Source organism: Chrysemys picta, chromosome 2 (genome assembly GCF_011386835.1).
Source record: "Chrysemys picta bellii isolate R12L10 chromosome 2, ASM1138683v2, whole genome shotgun sequence".
NCBI classification, from domain to species: Eukaryota; Metazoa; Chordata; order Testudines; family Emydidae; genus Chrysemys; species Chrysemys picta.
This window is the reverse complement of record NC_088792.1, coordinates 205,277,221-205,297,024: the sequence shown is the minus strand read 5'-3', so window position 1 is coordinate 205,297,024 and position 19,804 is coordinate 205,277,221. Positions and strand designations below refer to the sequence as shown.

At 41.3% G+C, this 19,804-nt stretch overlaps 1 protein-coding gene and 1 pseudogene across 1 annotated transcript in view; one reads left to right on the top strand and one right to left on the bottom strand.

Moving 5' to 3' along the window:
* Window positions 1-19,804, bottom strand: part of LAMA1 (laminin subunit alpha 1) — a 145,775-nt gene that overhangs the window by 55,072 nt on the left and 70,899 nt on the right. The window contains exons 17-27 of the mRNA XM_005303098.5: window positions 18,996-19,123; window positions 18,333-18,419; window positions 17,899-18,110; window positions 16,299-16,405; window positions 15,052-15,232; window positions 8,921-9,057; window positions 6,629-6,865; window positions 3,083-3,226; window positions 2,523-2,702; window positions 1,774-1,959; window positions 955-1,082 (exon numbers count right to left, since the gene is read on the bottom strand). Coding sequence (XP_005303155.2) covers window positions 955-1,082; window positions 1,774-1,959; window positions 2,523-2,702; window positions 3,083-3,226; window positions 6,629-6,865; window positions 8,921-9,057; window positions 15,052-15,232; window positions 16,299-16,405; window positions 17,899-18,110; window positions 18,333-18,419; window positions 18,996-19,123 — 1,727 coding nt within the window. The remainder of the gene's footprint in view (window positions 1-954; window positions 1,083-1,773; window positions 1,960-2,522; window positions 2,703-3,082; window positions 3,227-6,628; window positions 6,866-8,920; window positions 9,058-15,051; window positions 15,233-16,298; window positions 16,406-17,898; window positions 18,111-18,332; window positions 18,420-18,995; window positions 19,124-19,804) is intronic.
* Window positions 4,907-5,031, top strand: LOC112060344 (U2 spliceosomal RNA; annotated as a pseudogene).

Genomic DNA, 19,804 nt, shown 5'->3' with positions numbered 1-19,804 from the left:
CCAAGCTATAAAGTTCAGATCCAAAGTTTTGTAAAGTTCAAGGGTGTTTGGATCAGAGATTTTGGTTTGGCATGTCAAAGCCACAGAGTTTTGATGCAGAGATAACCTTTTTTCAAAATTCAGGAATGTCCTGATGTGGGGGTTTGGTTAGGGCCCATCTCTGTTAAATATGCTCTTATTTCCTAGCAGACAAATGCATGTGGTGAAATATCATCTCTCTACCATTTTTAGTTCAAAGTAAATCCAAAGGGGGTGTAAAATGCTATCATTCTGATTTGGAAGTGTTTTACACCAGTAGTGAGGCAGTGTACAATCAGGCCCAACATTTTCACATTCAATAATTTTTATTTTTTCATGAACAAGCTTGTTTTTCATTTGAAAATTAAAAGTATACAAACGTGTCAGTACTGCAGTGAGTAAGTCAATAACCGTAAGAGTAAGATGGGAGACAGTTCATTTAGGAGATATATAAGCATATCCAGTGCCTCTGCTGTCTTAGTAGACAAGTCATTGTGCTTCTTTATGAGCTTTCGTACTAATACAAGCAGCAGTGACACTTAGCACTTCACAGAAAATGAAGGAATTTAGAGGCAATCCTGCTTCAATTCAAGGCAATAGGTGCTTATGTTTTAGTGGTTCTAAAGCTTTAACTTTTTGAATCTCATTATCTACTGTTATTAAATAATTAATGTCTGACCCCCACTCCCCATAGTCTGACCCCACCATAATTTCCCACAAACTAGAAAGATTGTAATCAATTTAAAAAATTTTAAGTGTTTAAAACCCATCAGTTTGCACAACTGTGAAAATTTCAAATTGATAAAAAGTGTAAAATTCTACATCGATGTTCTCCATAGAAATTATAAAAAATAAAAATTGAAATCTGCCAAGTCTAGTTAGGACTATTCCTAGATTAAGCTAAAATTAATACAACAGATTCAGAGGATGCTTTACCTGCTTTGCTGTAGTCCTTGGCCATATGATGCCTTGATAAGGATATACTCAACGTTGCTAAGCACTGACATGAAGTCAGAACGTGTGACAGATTGGTCAGACACAGAGTTAAAGTATTTCCACACATGCTAGGGGGAAGAGAATTAATTTACACTAATTAAATCAGAAATATTCATGGCCACATACTTGTTTAGAGGCAACAATCTCTCCCCCGCGTCCTTCCACCCTTTGAGAAATATAGTCATTAACCGCAGTGATCTGGTCAAAGGAAGCTGCGGGCATCTCATTTTAGAACATATCTGCACCACTCATTGAAGCTGGCCAGACAAGATTGCCAGAGAGAAATATGGGTTGCTCCTTTCCTCCTTTTGGACAGCATACTGATCCCAACACATTCCTAGTCCCTGCCTTGCTACAAGTCAAACCCAAATGTTGATAACCTTTCTGTGACACAATAACACAATATCACTAAACTGCCAGATTGGCTCAGGAAAACAACATTCAAGGGCATTTCACTTGCTAATGCAGATCTCAATCTAATTTTCAAAAGCTTCCCATAATCAGCATTTCAAAGCATTACATAAACAACTGAAGAAACTAAATTTCAGTTTAATTCCCCATTTATTTATTTTCATTAAGTGACATTAGTCAGCCATTTTTCTCCTAATGTGCATTTTAATTCAAGGACTTTATTCACTGAGTTTCATTTTAAGTCAGATATTTGTTTATCAAAACACCCACAAATATTTTTTTCTGGAAAAGGCCATCTTTATTCACTTACATTATCACCCCTTCTTTGTTCAAAATGTTTGAGCTCACCTCCTTCATTTCTACTTCCTCCTCAATTCTTACTCCATTTTGTGGGGCAGAGATATCCACATAGATGACCAATTTACTGGTGCGACCCCCCTTTATCAGAATCTGTGGTTCAAAGTTTGACGTGCCAAAGCCATCCAAAGCATAAAAAGCAACAGTATACTTCAGTTTTCCTCCATAGGCCATGAGCTGTTTGGATGATACATTATTGCATTTATTCTCTCTAAGGATACTGGTTGAAAATATATCACTGCCATCAGAAGACTTAAATCTGTCAGTTCTTTGAAGAATTTACTATAAAATCTATAAACTTAAACTCAGCAAATCTTGCAACAAGGTTAAATACGCATTTCTAAAAAGTAGTCATATGTGTCTTTGTTAGGCTTCTGCTGTTTCAAGGTGTGCCATGCAATTTCATTTAATTCCTCAGTATTAAAAGTTTATAGAATCTATTTTCTGTATAAAATGTCATGGTTGAAGTCTCTTTAAGGTTATTTATCAGCAACATTTCTTCCCCATACTAACCCTGAAAAATATTATAGTGATAAAGTATTGATGCCCCCAGACTTAAGAGACAAGTAAAACCTCATGGGAAGATGTACATTGTGAATCGGTAGTTATATATGCTACAAGTCCGACAATTTTAAATTCAGAACGTTTCAACTCTTTCATTACAATAGTCGATTGTAATTCAGAGACATTTGCAATCAGGGTAAGACACCATTATCATGTTCTTAGCTGAAATATCTCACCTGGTCTCCCTGGAACTGGTCTGGTAACCTCCAATAAAATGGCTCTGTTTTCAAGTGTTCTCTGACAGTTGTGGCATCCAGTAAAACATCAGAAAACTGAGAAAACACACCCTCAACTGTTCCAGTGAGGTTACTTTGAGATACCACATGCAGAATGGACTGATCTGGAGTCAAGATTACCTACAATGCCAAGAACAATAGAAGCACCCTACGGTATTATTTCATCTAAATTTAATGTACTATAAACAGTTTCAGCTTCTGTGAGATTTTTAAAACTCTGGTTAGGAGGAATAAAAATACTATAGCCATGTTACAAAAATGGAGACACAATCTTTATAATTATCTTTTACATTTCTGCAGCAGTGAAATATGTGCTTTTAGAAATGGGAATACCAATGCTTAGCTTTCTTAACTTTTTCTTCTTCCATATTCTCCCCACACCTTTTACATACATGAGAGAGTGAACCAAATTCAGCTCTGAATGACAGAACTATGCAATTTCATTCAAGTCACTGTGGTGGCAGAAAATTGGACTCAAAAGTTTAAATTGCTTTACTTACCGGAATTCTCACATGGTCTTCTAATTCTGAGCAAAACTCTGACAGCCCAAAACAGAAACACGGCGTGCATCCTAAAGGGTTGCTAGCATGGAGAGCAAAGGTTCCAGTCTTGCATTCACTGCAGTGAAACCCAAATACATTTTCCTGGAGAAAAAAATACATATGCTTACATTTTATTGCTCTCCAAGTTGAATGAAAGACTATCTTTTAGGAAAGGCAATGCTTCCCTGCTATACAAATGGTGTAGCAACAAGTTTATAACAGGTATTATGACTGTTCAGTGTTACTTGACAGTAGCAGTTGTGCAGTAGATGCAATTTTTCCATTGTTATACGTAACTAACATTTTTTAAAAACACAGCTAATTTATTTCCAAGCAAAAATAAGATGCTGGAATATTCTAGTAGAAATTAGCAGCCACAAATTTAGAAAAAGATGGAAAAAATTCAGGGGGGTAGCCGTGTTAGTCTGAATCTGTAAAAAGCAACAGAGGGTCCTGTGGCACCTTTGAGACAAGCAGAAGTATAGGGAGCATAAGCTTTCGTGGGTAAGAACCTCACTTCTTCAGATGCAAGAAGTGAGGTTCTTGCATTTGAAGAAGTGAGGTTCTTACCCACGAAAGCTTATGCTCCCAATACTTCTGCTTGTCTCAAAGGTGCCACAGGACCCTCTGTTGCTTTTTATGGAAAAAATTGACATTCCATTGATTTTTTGTTTCTAATAAATGGGATGACTCACAGAGAAGAGTATTGCTCAGTGTGAGTTAGGATGGCAGACTCTGAGCCTGGATGTGCTTCTGTGAAATGAATTAGTGAGGTCAATCCAATTCCTAGTGGATAGAGTTCACTTTAAAAATAAAAACCAACACAACTACAGTTGGCACTGATCAGCCACCTTCGCAGCAGCCTCAAGAGAGAGGCTTTCTACCCCTTTCTACACTTACAGGTATTTAGCAACTCCTTTGAGTGTGGCCACTTTCACTTATATGGAGAAAAACTTTTTTCTATCTTTACTGACTTTTAGATGTAGATGTTCATCTCTTAGGCCTTGGCTACACTTACCCGCTAGTTCGGCGGCTGGCAATCGAACTTCTGGGTTCGACTTATCGCGTCTAGTCTGGACGCGATAAGTCGAACCCGGAAGTGCTCGCCGTCGACTGCGGTACTCCAGCTCGGCGAGAGGAGTACCGTGGAGTCGACGGGGGAGCCTGCCTGCCGAGTGTGGACCAAGGTAAGTTCGAACTAAGGTACTTCGACTTCAGCTACGTTATTCACGTAGCTGAAGTTGCGTACCTTAGTTCGAATTAGGGGGGTTAGTGTAGACCAAGCCTTAGGCATACTTATATCCCTAATTCTACTGGCACAGGCACATCTTTAACATTTTTGGGATACAGGACTGATATTACAGATCTCACTAATATCAATGTGTTTAAATGTATCTTTTAAGGAGTGTATTTGGTTGCAATGGAGAAAGCTTAAAGTTTTACATTTGGCTAGTAGCTTTACATCATATGAAAGGGTTTGGATTTACATTAGCCAGTTCCTCCCAATCTTTATAAAGCTTTTTTGATCTATTTCTGAGGGAAGAAGCTTTTAGGGTAATAAAACAGGTCTAGTAGTCAGAATCTTTGTTTTATTTTAGTCCCAACTCCAATAAAAAACTTCTTGTGTACAAGTAATATAACGTTTCTGTGCTTCAGTTTTTCCATCTGTACAATGAGGATAATAATATTTAAGGCACCTATCTCACAGATATTTTGTGATGCTTAACTAATTTTTTTTTATGTGCTTTGATATCCTGGGATGGAAGGAAGTTGTAGAAGTGCATAGTAGTAATAGAAGACTATATATTAAATGGATTTTTGGAACAGGGAGATGGAATAGGAGCTTGCTCCATCCACTCCACTCATCGACCTGGTATTCCAGTACCTCCAGGAACGGTGCACCTCCCCTCGGGGAGACTATTGTGGTTAAAAAATAGAATCAGTTGAATTAGTTACACTAATACTGACTTGGACTCTAAATATATTGTATGGCTGGCATACACAAGATCATTTATTCAGTGACGCTTTAAAAACTCGCGCACCCCAATCTGGGTCTATGCTGGTTATATAATATGTATGTATCTTGTGAACCTTGTAACCAATACTTGTAATCTCTCATAATTCAAGCCTGACTCCAGATGTATAGTATCTTCCTTCTTAACTTGTGTAAACTTGAGTTTAAACATTAGCTTTAATAAATGTTTTTATTTTATTAGACTAATTTGTTAATCAAAATAAGTTATTTTTGATTCAGGTTTGTATGTATAAATGCTTTCTATGCACTAGCTATCTCTACAAAGTGGGTGAAGCAATTATCTGCCAAAATGGAGAATGGAGAGGGGATGTACTTGTATATTACTAAACAATCACCTTCATCAGAAATTGTTCTCCCAGCTATATCCATTCAAATGGTGCATTCTAAAGGTTTCATACCAATAGCACAACACCCCTAGAGTGTCTTGGAACGAGACAATATATTTTTCTCTGGCCTTGGGTTGAAATGCTATCTCTGCACTACTAATGAGGTCAGAACAATTTTTCTATACTGAATTGGTTCTCTCTTGTGTAATACACTTCCCAGAGATGCTCTGAGAAAATATCCCTTTAAATATGGAATCAAAAAATTTTCTTTTGAGTTATTGGGTAACAATTGTTATTATTTATACTATTGATGAGGCAAAAATCACATAGGAAATAAAACATTAAATAAAAATGGGATACAAGGAACTTGTATAATTAAAACTTTTTGATGTGATATTCTTGCCATTGAAAAGTTCGTTACATAAATAGGCGAAATCCTGGTCCCCATTGAAGTCAGTGGCAAAACTACTATAAGCTTAATAAGACCTACAAACATTCTCAGAACTCATAGCCAGTCTTTTGTCTTATGATAATGGGCTTCTGTACCCATTATGAAATAGAGAAAAGCCTATTAATGAAATATGAAAATAAAACAAATGTATCATCATTCATTTCTGATCTGCAATACTAGCTGCTGTCCCAGAGGGCACTCTGCACCATAAAAAAGATTGTCACAGAAATCTTCTTAACCCACACTGCAAAATTTATTTTTAGAACAAACACATGGATTTGCCTTTCACCCAGTTGCAATAAATAAAGAGAACAAACCTGTGTCTGTGTATGTGAATTCAGTATTGCAATTAGACTGCAGTTGTGAAATATTCAAAATCCTATGCAAGACTATAAAAAATCCAATCATTGTTCTGTCGGAATGTACTGTGGGAGTTTTAAGCTTATCAGGGATTCAGCATTCCAGCTAGATAGAATCTACCTTTTATGGATGAACATACATATGGACCTGATCCTGGTTTCCTAATACAGAAAAATCCCCATTGATTTCTTTGAGAGATTTGCCTATGCAAAGGACTGCAAGATCATGTCTAATAATGCGAGGACCACAACCTGAAAATAAAGTTATAGGGCAATTTAAAACAATGGAACAAACAAAAACCAGCAATCTCTCACTCCTGTTGAATATTATACCTTGCAGGCACAAATGCCAGTTTCTTCTTCACAACTACAGACTCCTTGACTCTCATCACATTTGTCTGCTTTGGTGCCACTCAAGTCACAGTCACAGGAAACACAATCTGGGTAGTCCCTATAGCCTAAGGCACACCTAGAACAGTCTTCTCCTCCAAATTCATCTTTACATTGGCATTGACCTGTCTGTAAGTCACACTGGAGACTGGTTGAACCTACATCACTGCAGTCACAGGCCTAAAAAGAAAATAAGCAAGAATTTTAAGTTCTCATAGTTCATATACAGTAGTTATTTAGAAGCAACTTTCTTATAACAAACTGCATGGTCAGTTTACAGTGGCAAATATAAAGAAAGCAACATTTGCCAACAGTTATTACACAATGATATCTGATATAAAGCAAGGGTTCCTACGTGGGGAGCAATGAAAAGAAAAAAACGGATATTTCTAATAATTTATGGTAAATATTGAGAAGAGTTGTGTTTAAATACAACCACTTAAAGTTTCTTAAATACAGGCACCAATTCGCATTTACTTCAACCGCTAGTGCCACTGAGCACTGCAGAAAGCTGCAAATGAAGATTTCCCCCTAATATAGGAGATTCCTGGGGTAGCACAAAACCAGAATAGCTGACTGAATGGCATTCACTCCCCCATTCCATCTCCGGGGCGTGTTGGGGTTTGCCTGAAGTTGGAAGGGACCAGGAGGAGTGAATGGCATTGCACCAGATCCTGGCCTGGGAGCAGTGACTACCTGCAGCTGATGTAATTTACCTTGCACTAAATTATACCAGGGGCCATGTTAGGCCCAGGCTGGCCTACAATGAGGAGCAGAAAGTTGGTTTACAGCTTAGGTGAGCCATGTGTAAACTCACTGCGGCCGAGGGTTGAGCCCAGAGTGTATTGCTTGGTGCCAGGATTAAAGTAATTTGTAAAATATAAGCAAGAGAAATGCAAAGGGTTTAGCAGAAAGGAGTGCATAATTTCTCTGTGACAGTTCTATGAAAAGACAACATTCTATTTTTCTAGCCTGGGAAGTCAGTTAGAAAACTTCCAGGGTTTGCTATATGTTCAACTGTACCAATAAGGCACTGGCCCATTTGGTGGGGTGTGGAGTCACACCACTCGACAGGAAGGCCCAGGAGGGTCTGGGCCTCCCAACTCCTCCTGTGGTTCAGCAAACACGCACAGAGGTCAGGCACAATCCTGCACCAAATATTCAGAATATTAGTTGACATTGTAGAGATTTAAAACTTGGTTGCCAAGCAAGCAAGCAAGCAAGCAAGAACTTGTTATAAATCAATGAGATTGAAGGCTTTATTGAGAGATTACAGTAATTTGTTGGAATCCTGATTTTTAAAAAATTAAAATTCAATAAATGCAACAATTTTACTGACTGCTGTACTGGCCATAAATTCTATGCAGCACTGCATTCTGGCAGGACTTTTCAGGTTTATTGTCCTTGCAGTTTGCCCACAAGAATCACCACTGCAGTCAACTAGTACAAAATTATGGGACTGTGTTTATTGAAATCCCAGACATGTTATGATTACATTAAAGCTTGGCCCAGTGCCTTTGGGGGGGGGGGGGAATTAGGGTTAGGGTGTTAGGGTTACGGTTGGAATTAATTACTTCTCCATGCATGAAACAGGAATCATCCCATAACTTTGATTTAAATAGAATGTTAATCTAATTTTATGATGGCAGTAAAGACGTTAGTCATTCTACACTGGTCACCGGACTAGCTCAGCAACAGAGACATCTAAGCAAATTATTAATGTTTAAATAATTCTCTGAGAGACAATAATATTTATATAATGACCTAAGAATGTGAAACACACAATATACATTATTTTAAAAATGAATGAAGTCAGACTTACTAGATTAGATTGTTCTTAGAAGCACAATATTATGTCTATTAGATAGCACAGTAAGCAGATTTCCTACTGACAGTAACTATTCTAGATTCCAGAACTACAGCACCCCTGGCTAGAGTCAGAAAACATATGGCAAACTCTTAATAGGGCCTGTGCTGCAGTCCAAAGTACACACTCTGACCAAGATTTTCAAAGATGGGTGCCTAAGCTTAGGGTTCTAAATCCATATGTAGGTGCTTATACAAAAGTACCGATTTAAATTGTTGAGTGCCGAGCAGTTTCCACTCAAATCAGGCAACCAGGAATGAGGCATTCAAAACTTGAGGCCACTTCTGACCAACTTACTTACTGGTAAATCCCTTACTACAATGTGAATTTCTTAAAATAATTGCAGGGTTTTAGGAAGCATACAATACCTTACAGCCATGTTCAGGATCAAGACCCCAGTGATTGTCCTCGCAGAGTTCACATTTTAGTCCTTGCGTGTGAGGGGGACAGATGCACTGGCCAGAATCCTCATTACAGTTGTTCTGAGTATGAGCACAATCACAAGCTGCATGAGAAATAGGCCCAAATGATTAGTTTTGCCATTCACTGGGCTCCTCTCACCACAGCTGGGCAACAAGGTGAGTTCCAGCCACTATGACTATAGTTATACTCTGCTTGATTCACATGCATAATATTATTCAGATAGCACAGCAGTTCATAAGGGTTTTGACAGTAGAATAGACTCCATAGCCTTTACTTTTTTCAAATCTTTTCCTTCATCTGTTTGCCTTATGCGCTCAGATACAATAATGAACACTATAGAAATTCCTATGAATACATTTTCTAAATAATGGGCCAGATTCTCTTCTATATCAGAGTTCTGCTTGGTGCAGGGAAGGGGAAGAGGAGGGGGGAAAGCCACAGGGAGCCAGTTAGACTGTGGGTAGATCTACACCAGTCCTAGGGGCTGTTCTGACTCAGCATGGGCATGTGGTCCCTAAAGGACTATATGTTGGTAGACAATGGGTAGAATGAAGTGGCGTGGAACAACTCCCCATGCCTGATGCAACCCCTTGATCTCCAATGCAAGGTAGCTGGCACTGCCGGCTGTACACCAGTGCAGCGTTCCACTCCACTCGAAGAATTCTCCAGTGGCCTGCTGCTGCTAGATTCTGATCTGAGTAGTGTAAAACGCTGGAATGGAAATCAGAATGTGGCCCAGTAAATCTGCTCTAGGTTATTCAAATATTACAGTGATAGGCATCAATAGAAGAACCTGGACTGACAGATAGAAAATTGTAGATGACCAGGAGGTAGGGTAATGTTTGAAAACACCCTATAACAATTGGAGGGACTGTTACACGTTCATAATTTTAATGGACTATAATAACGGGATTTTAAAAAAAATTGTATCAGGATAGGTTACTTGCATACAATAGCTACCCTAAATATTATGAAAAATGTAAATACAAACTACAAAAAATACAGAGTTTAAAGAGAAAAGTTTGAATGTTTGTGGGTCTTTTTAATATACAAAGATTTAAGTCTGGAATTTTCAAAGGGCCTAAGAGAGTTAGGTCCCTTTGAAAATTCCAACTTTAATTCCTAAAATATATACAGCTATGCAATCTCCTCACATTACATATTACCCCCTATTGTATTCTGTGAGAAACAATGGTGATGTTTTCAGTCAGATAAAAGGAGACATTCCTTTGGTTATGGTGTGTATGAAATGAACTGTCTAGCATACTGGTCTGCAACAGGATTTGCTTACTTTTGGATTAACATTCTATCATTGTACTGTGGCTAAAAATTGTTTTACAACCACGTGGTGATACAGTAACTCCTCACTTAACATTGTACTTATTTTCCTGAAAAATGTGACTTTAAGCGAAACGATGTTAAGTGAATCCAATTTCCGCATAAGAATTAATGTAAATGGGGGGGTTAGGTTCCAGGGAATTATTTTTTTTTGCCAGACAAAAAGCATTATATACATTTTAAACAAGCAATTTAATACAGGTATAAGTTTTAAACAATTTTAAAGAAAGAATTTAATACTACAGTCATCATTGCTGAGTATGAAGCTTGGTTGAGGTAGTGGAGTCAGAGAGTAGAAGAGGGTGGATTGTCCAGCTGCTCCTCTTGCTGAACTTTCTGAACTCGAAAAAAACACATCTAGAGATTGTTGTTTTGCTTTCCTTTTTTTTCTTGGTAAATTTCTTTATAGCAAGTCATTAAATGACCAACTCCCCTTATCACTTTGGAGCTGCGTTCCCTGTCAGGATCATCATCACTAAGGATTTGCAAGCCAGCTTCAATCATTTGGAAAGCTTCAGAAAGACATTTGGCAATCAAATTTCGAAAGGTTGGTTCTTCTTCTACTTCTTGGCCCTCTTCTTCCATTGCTCTCATCATCTCTAGTTGCATCAGATCTTCATTGGTTAGTTCTTCTCCATGTGATTGCAGAAGTTGTGTAACGTCGGCTTCTTCCACCTCATCAAAACCTTCTTTTTGGCCAAGCCGAGAATATCTTTCTTCATAGCGGGGACAACATCGTTAAATCCTTTTAAGTCATTGACACTTTCAGGCCACACATCATTCATGCATACCTGAGTAACTTCAGCCCAGGACTCACCAATGTTATTGATGCACTTCAGGATGTTGTAGTCACGCCAAAATTGCCGAATCGTAGATTTGCCTTCCCCATCGGAAGCTCTGATGAGCTGGTCGAAAGTACGGCGTAAGTAATACGCCTTAAATGCAGTGATGGCTCCTTGGTCCATGGGTTGGATGAGTGATGTGGTGTTAGGTGGCAGAAAGACAACTTTGACATTTTTGCACAGGTCGTCCAGGTTGATTGGATGAGCCGGTGCATTATCAATAAGCAATAAAATCTTGAAATCAAGATTTTCCTTGGCACAGTATTCCTTCCATGCAGGGACAGCATAGAGCAGGGGTGGGCAAACTACGGCCCGCAGGCCGGATCCGGCCCCTCAGGGCTTTGGATCCGGCCTGCGGTGCCGGGTGCACCACGTCCCTGCGGCCCCCGGGCAGGGGGGCAGAGGGCTCCATGCCTTGCCCATGCCTTCAGGCACTGCCCCCCGCAGCTCCCATTGGCCGGGAATGGGGAACCGCGGCCAATGGGAGCTTCGGGGGAGGTACCTGGAGGCGTGGCAAAGGCAGAACATGCAAAGTCCCCCTTCCCCAGGGGCCGCAGTGCTTCCGGGAGCAGCGCGGGGCCAGCGCAGGCATGCAGGGAGCCTGCCCTGGCCCCAGTGCGCACCGCTGCCACCCCGGAGCCGCTTGAGGTAAGCGGCGCCGGGCTGGAGCCCGAACCCCTCCTGTACCTCACCCCTCAACTCCATGCCCTAAGCCCCCTGCTTGCATGCTGCACCCCTCCTGCACCCCAACTCCCTGCCCTGAGCCTCTTCGTACACCCTGAACCCCGCCTGCACCCCAACACCCTTTCGAGCCCCCTCATACATCCCATACCCCTCCTCTGCCCCAATCCCTTGCCCTGAGCCCCTTCCTGCACCCCCTCCCATACCCCGCACCCCCTCCCCGGCCCTGCATACAATTTCCCCACCCAGATGTGGCCCTCAGCCCAAAAAGTTTGCCCACCTGGCATAGAGAGAGTCAGCCATTCTGAAAAAATAGCTCCAGTTATCCATGTCTTCTTATTGGCTCTCCAAATGACCAGAAAATCCCTTGAGAGCGCATGGTGTTTTAGCTTGGTACACTGTCAGTGGTTTCATCTTCATGTCTCCGGCAGCATTACCACCTAGAAGCTAGGTTAGATGGTCTTTAGCTGTTTTAAATCCGGGCACTGTCTTCTCCTCTCGGGAAATGTAAGTCCACTCAGGCATCCTCTCCCAGTACAGGCCCATTTCATTGACATTGAAGACTTGTTTAGGGGAATAGCCACCTTCCTCAATTATTTTCTTGAGATAGTTGTGGAATTTTTTAGCTGCTGCAGTATCAGCCCTAGCCGCCTCACCGGGTATCTTGATGTTATGCAGGTGGAAGCGCCTCTTGAATTGATCAAACCATCCCCGACTTGCTGTGAAAGTCTCTGTCAGTGATCCTTCACCTTGGTCTCTCTTCAAATTGTCATACAAACTTTTTGCCTTAGTTTGTATCACTAGTAAACTTAGAGATATGTTCCGCTGGTTTTGGTCCTCTATTCACAGTGAGAGAAGACACTCCATGTTTTCCAGCAAACTACTTCTTGATCAGCTTATTGTAGTAGCACTAAGCAGTGTTACACACCGAGCACTAGCCCTGATCTTTTCGGCATTATTCCGAATTGTTCTCACAGTGGTCGGAGTAAGACCTAGAGCGATGCCAATATCTACTGCATGCTCGCCTGCATCAAAACGCTTTAAAATGTCTAATTTAGTGCCCAAACTAATGGGTTTCCTGGTTTTCTTGCTGCTAGTGATACTGCTACTGCTAGGCACTCCACTATCACTTGCTGGACATATTTGACTCATGATGCTGTGGGTGATGCTCCTCCAGACGCGCACGAATGTGCTACTCTTCACTCCCTTCAGCCTGGAGTGGCTGGGGTCATGCAGCATCAATCAACTATTGCAAGGGAAAGAATTTGGAAAACCCATGTCATTCTCCATGGTAATCTGCCCCTCTACTGGAAGCCCTGTGGGTTTAGGCTAGGACTAGTTATGGAGGTTCTTACTTTCTTGCAGGTTCTTACTTTCACAGGAGCCCTGCTGGAGGACCAAAGGCCTCTCTTCCAGGGTGCCCTGGAAAACTGGCCCTGCTGGATCTCCCCTAGTAACCATGCACTCAGCACCCAGGCAGCATTGTAGCCAATGTAGTAAGAGGAAGAAAATAATGTTTGCGGCAGGGCTGTGCCCCTCTCTGCTGGGTGCATGTAGGGGCAGAGAGATGCAGCTGGCATTAAAGTGAATGGCAAAGCTCCCATGGATTTCACAGACTTTAATGGGAGCAGGGCCAGGTTCTGTGCATCTCTACACCGCTTCTCCCCCTTGCTACAGTGAAGCAGGCGCTGGAACTCTATTCCTGAAACTTGCTCTGGGCGGGCTGCCTCCCCCTGTGTTCTTACCTCCCTCCAGTGAAGGGGGGGAGCAGATAAACCATTGTTTATTCTGTCGCAAGACAGCAAGGCAGGGCCTCTGCTATGCACCATCCGCAGCTGCTTTACAGGCAGCTGGTGGCCTCGCAAGCGCTTGGTGTAGACCCCTATTCCTGAGCAGGGCTGTTGGGCCATAAAGCAACAGTGAATCACTGGAGGTGGGGGGGGGGGGGTAGTGTGCATGTTGTGTGTTTAACAACATACTGTACATACAGTACAGTACTATAGTTGGGCTGTGCCCACACAGGCACAGCCCACTGGCACTGCAGACAATGAGGCAGGCAAGGAGGCTGAAGTTGCCATTGCAGGCTAGGAGTAGCAGCGGCAGCTTCCCCTACCATGCAAACACAGGCACCAACTTTGCCGGGGGCAGGGGGCTCAACCCTTGACCCGCCCACTCCACCCCTTCCCCCAAGCCCCCGCCCACTCCACCCCTTCCCCCCAAGCCCCCACCCTTAACCCACCTCTTCCCCCCCCCCCCGCTCCACCTCCTCCCCCTTTACTCCGCACGCTGCATCCTCGCTCCTCCCCCCTTCCCCCCAGCCTCCTGAAAGCTGCAAACCAGCTGATTGCCGCGGGCAGGAGGCAGGGGGGAGGCTGTGTGCTGCATCCTCACTCCTCCCCCCAGCCTCCTGAATGCCACAAGACAGCTGATTGCTGTGGGCAGGAGGAGGGGGGGAGCAGGGGGAAGGCGCTGATCTGCGGGGTCCACCAGCAGGTGGGAGGCGCTGGGGGTGTGTGTGCGTAGGGGAGCTGATAGGGGGGCTGCCAGCCCACCCTGATACAAGTTGTGCAATGCTGTCTTATGAAGTCGCTGCTCTTCTGCAGAATCCTGCAAGCCGTGGACAAAGCAGGCAGCCAAACGACATTATAGGGAAGCATTGCAAAACTTTAAATGAGCATCTTCTGTAATGGAGCAGGGACGTAACATTGAAACAAGGTTAAGTGAGAGGACGTTAAGTAAGGAGTTACTGTATTGGAAATATAATGAGTGATGTAGCCTCTCAAGCTATGGAACATATGAAATGCAGAAAAAAATGAGGGAAGAGAAGAAGTGCAAACAACTAGATAACATTATTCACTTTTAGCTTTTACATTTTGGGGGCAAAGGGGGAAAAGGGGATTGTTGCTTTCTGTTTTCTCTGGAGGAGTGGACACATTTTGGCAAGAGATCACCGAATAGTTTAAAACTTTACATTTCTCTTGCAATTTTTAAAAATTATTTCTTGATATTTAAAAGTCATCACTTCTTACAAAGACTCCAAAAAGGTTTTTTAAAAAAACCTGTTTAGCAGAAGTATGAGGGGACCATTCCATTGTCAAGGATTTGTGAATATTTCTTAAACAACTGACCTTTCCTGAAGTGTAACATAAAATACTTTGTCGAAAGAAATCCTCAAAGTGAAACAAACTCTGAGGAGAACACAGATTACAGCTTACGTGTACAGCCACCATCCTGGAATGCATAAAAGCCATGAGCGCAGCGATCACACTTCTCCCCAGCCACTCCAGGTACACAGTGACACTGTCCTTCATCATTACAATCCTCGGAGACGGAGCCATAATGACTGCAATTACAGGGAAGGCAGCCAAGTCCAGTATTCAGGCCATAATAGCCATTCTGTTGGATAGGAAGGAAACCACATTTCAGCTAAATTTCTGAACACACTGAAAATGCAAAAGTATTCTCTCCCTTTGAGCACTTCATATTATCCCTTCTGACGCTTGACCTGCATGAACGTTTGCAGGCTTTGTTTGGCTGTGGGTGGAAGAATCCCCAACATTATCCATTTATGGTTCCTCTAGATGTAGGAATGTTCGATGATCCCATGTCCTTCAGAAGTCCCAGGAGGGAAAGAATTTTTACTTTAGAGGACACCACGCCTAACATAGTATGGTCAGGGCCAAAAATGCTCTAATATCTTCTAACCTCGTTTGTTAAAGAGATACTCCCAAAATTTTTCAGTGTACAATTTTGGGTTTTATTTTCATTTAAACACTTCCCTGAAGTGGTGAAAGTCAAGTCATAGCACAATTTTGTTAATGCATCAGGACTATACAGTGAAATGGGCCACTGTCCAAGCTGTAAAAATGCGAACAGTGAATAAACAACATAAAAGGTGACAAGTAAATTAAGATTAATGTTCTCTCATTAGGTAGGGCTCTCTCATGTGGAATGCCACAGGATTCTTTGCTGTCACCACTCTTATTCAGTGGGTATGTGAAGCAGTTAGGAGACTTAATGAGAAGAAATAGGCTGAAGTGTTTTTAGTATGTTGACAATGCTCAACTTTATATCTCCATGCCATCCAGCCCAGAGAATGCGGACATCTCTTCCAGTATCATGGCATGAATGAGAGCTTGTTGGCTGAGACAAGAGGTAATATCTTTTATTGGATCAATTTCTGTTGCTGGAAGGCACACGCTTTCAAGTTACACGGAATTCTTCTTCATGGTTGGGGAAGGAAATCAGAGTGTGTGAGCTAAAAACAACACTGCAAACAGCCAGTTGGCTGAAATTCAATTAAACTTTTGACAAAGACATCACATTCCCCTTCCAACCTCCTTTTTATGCAATGATATTATTCACTTTGCATTTAACTAGGCCAAAAATGTCCTCTTTGCCTTTGCATTTTGAACCTGATGTTAAAAAATGTATATTGGTGATAGGGGGTTTCATTTCTTACCACACATGTATCACATCTTGGTCCAATCACATTTGGTTTGCAGTGACATAGGCCAGTCTCAGGATGGCAAATGTTGGAAAGGGAGCTATTCACATGGCACTCACAGACTTATGTTAAAGAAAGAAGAAGAAAAATCTATTAATGCCTATGGATATGAATTCATTATTATACAGAACAACATATCTCTATATAAAACACAAATCCGACTGTTGTCTCCCATGTGTTCATACACTTATGTGCACATGGGCCAAACTAAACAGAAAAAGTTGTGTAGTACTGAGCAGAGATGCACAAAGTAAACTAGAGAGATGTACCCTGTTGAAGAACCCAAAAATACTAGAAGTAAAGTTACAACTCTTTGTGCTCATTTACATTTGCTCTCTTCTCCCCCCACCAAGAATATATTGTAGGGAACACATAATCCTACATTTGCAAGGGATGAATAGGATGGCCTATCAGATCACATACATTTCAAATTCCTTTGAGTTAAATTTTGCCTTCTATTATACCAGTGTAAATTCAGTTTAACACTGATTTCAGTGAGGTCATTCTGGATTTACACTTGTATAACCAACAGCAAAATCTGGCTTTATGATTCTGTGGAAGCAGAGAAAGAAGGGATAGGAAGGGCATGCAATGCATGACAGTTCTTTCTCTGCTTCCACAATTCCCAGTTTACACAGTTGAGTTATGTTGGTGCCTGCATTGAGCTTTGTGAACACAAAGATATATTTGACGTGTACAAAATGTGTGCAATAAATCTGCTATAATCACGAAGAACATAGACTTTGCACACTTATATGTTGCAAAAAGTATTTTTCTGATCCTATTTTTTCTTACAAAGTAGAGCAGTTCATCTCTGCTTGGAAATTTTAGATGGTTGTAACTCCCTCTGGAGTCAGATCTCTTATTACTTTACTGTAGTTTACACACAGTATTCAAGCTATAGTTTTAACATTATTGCTTTGAAAGTGGCCATTACTTTTTTAAACACTTCCCCTTGCTGTACACCCACAGCATCCTGGCCAGGTGTCTGTTATGGCCAACATTCTTGTGACAGAGGAATACCACTGTCCACAAGTGTCCCTTTGATCCAGTCACTGCTGTTCTTAAATCAGCCGGAGTTGTTACTGTTTAGCAACATGAGTGTCTCCCATCTCCAGGAAAGAAGTGTGCCACCTCTATAGCTCTTCCAGTTCCACAAGCAACACTCCAAGATAGGAAGTGTCTGGTATGGGTACCTTGAATGTCAGTGCTGAGTGGACCACTAACTGAATACAAACAACAGCACAAGGTCAGGTGCACTTAATACATTTTGGCACTGCCCATTTCATCAAATTCTTCTGTGATGATCCCCAGAAGTGAATCAACTAGACATGCACAAGCTTAAGCTTAAGCTGGGTAACAATGTAACCTCACTTCTGTAATACTTGCTCACTCAAGCCCTCTCTACACTTTGTTACCCTAACTTGTCAAATCACACATCTTACGCTAGACTATAAGCTCTTCAAAACAGGGATAATGTCTTTTTGTCTGTTCTGTGAGGTGCCTGCTACATTTCTGGATGCTTTCAAATATAATGAGAATAGTAAGAACTTACCGTGACAGCTTTTAGCAATCACTGCATCCCCATAGTACCCATCAGCACACTTTTCACAGTGATGGCCTTGAGTGTTCCTCACGCATTTCAGACACTCTCCTGTGAGTGCATCACAGTGGCCATCTTCTGTTGGATCTATATTGCCATTGCAGTCACAAGGAACACATGACTCTCCAGGCACCAGTGGATTTCCGTAGTAACCATTAGCACATCTGTACAATAGGTTGAAAGCTGTATCAGACTGAATGCAGACATGTCAAATAGTTACCCCACCCAGCAAGTTTTACTATTGATCAAATATTTATCCTCTGAATAAAACCATATGGAGATGTAATGAGAGGGGAAAATCTATATTTTCTCAGGAATATTTTCATACACTTGATGTAAACACTTCTGCCCCAGGTAGACAGATATCCCAACATTGTACTACCTACCTTTCACACTGTGATCCTGCATAGCCTGGCAGACACTTGTCACAGATAACTTCACCTCTATTGTCCATGTGGCAGGTGGGACTGAAACTATCAATAATATTTTGAGGGGGTCATTATCAATGCAAAGAGTTTCAAACCTCTAATTTATTTTCAAATGAATAAGATTTACAATTTTTAGCTTCCTAAAGTTTGGCCCTTTCCTTATTAAACCTATCATGTCCCTTCACCTCACATAACTTTTCCAGATGCAACACTGATTCTCAACACAGATTCTGTCCTGATTCTTATTTACACTAAGGCCTCTTTACTCTGCCAGAATGGGGTAATGTGGCCCTAGCATAAACAAGAAACAGGGCCTTTCTGCCACAATCCAGTATAAATCTAAGCCCAGGTAACTTGCATCTTCTTCCACTCCCCTCAGTGTGTAAATTACACCAACTTAGGTTCTCTGAGCTTCACCTATGGATCTGGCCTTCCTCGGTCTGTCTGATAAAAGGTATTTCTGATGGGATAAATTTTTCCTCTACTTTCATGTCTTTCTACCTCCCCTTTGGATTTCATCCTACTTTTCTTTACCCTCCTTTTCTTTACCCTCCTTTCTGTCTCCACCACCCAGCTGATGTTGCTGAAGATGCAATTGAAAACCTTAGGCAAGCAGCTTACTTGTTTGTATCAGTTCTTAGTGGGCAGGCACATGGCTGGCAGTCCTCTGGCATTCCTCGGGATGGAGTTCCATAGAACCCTGGCAAGCATTGATCACAGGAAAGTCCTGTAGTGTTGTGTTGACAAGCCTGTGAGACATGCAAGAAATCTTTTCATATTTGTTCTTGATGGTTTTTCATCCCCAGGGGGATCTCAGCATGAGTCTGTATGCAATATGGCATTAAGATTCAAGGAGAGGACATGAAGAACAGAGCAGACCACTGAAAACAAAGTTAGTTTGTTCACATCAATAACAACAATTTCTAACTAAACCCCTTCCAACATTTTAGAATGCCCTATATCTCATTAGACAAAAGCATTACTTATACACAAAACTAAATCTATTCTGATAAATGTACACATATGCAACAATAAGTCTATTACATATTTCATGCTTGTTTATAGCCATTATATATCTTTTGGTTTAAATTTCAGAAAAACGTCTGAAGTCCTCACCCTACAAGGAAATGCTTAACTCCCACTGATGTCACTCAATGGAGTTTCACATATATCTGAGGCCAGAATCTGACCCTACATTGTGGCATAATTCTGTTTCCATCCAGATCAATAGAAGTTTTACCATTGACATGAATGGGGGAGGGACTGATCTCTTATTAGCTAACACACAGTGAAAAAGTATTTCTTTATCTTAGTTTTGATCCTAGAGCTATTACCAATTCCACCGATATTCCTCATTTCAAGTATAAGACTGGAATGGACTACGTAACTACACCTATTGAGAGCACCATTCAATAAACAAAGTAAATTCT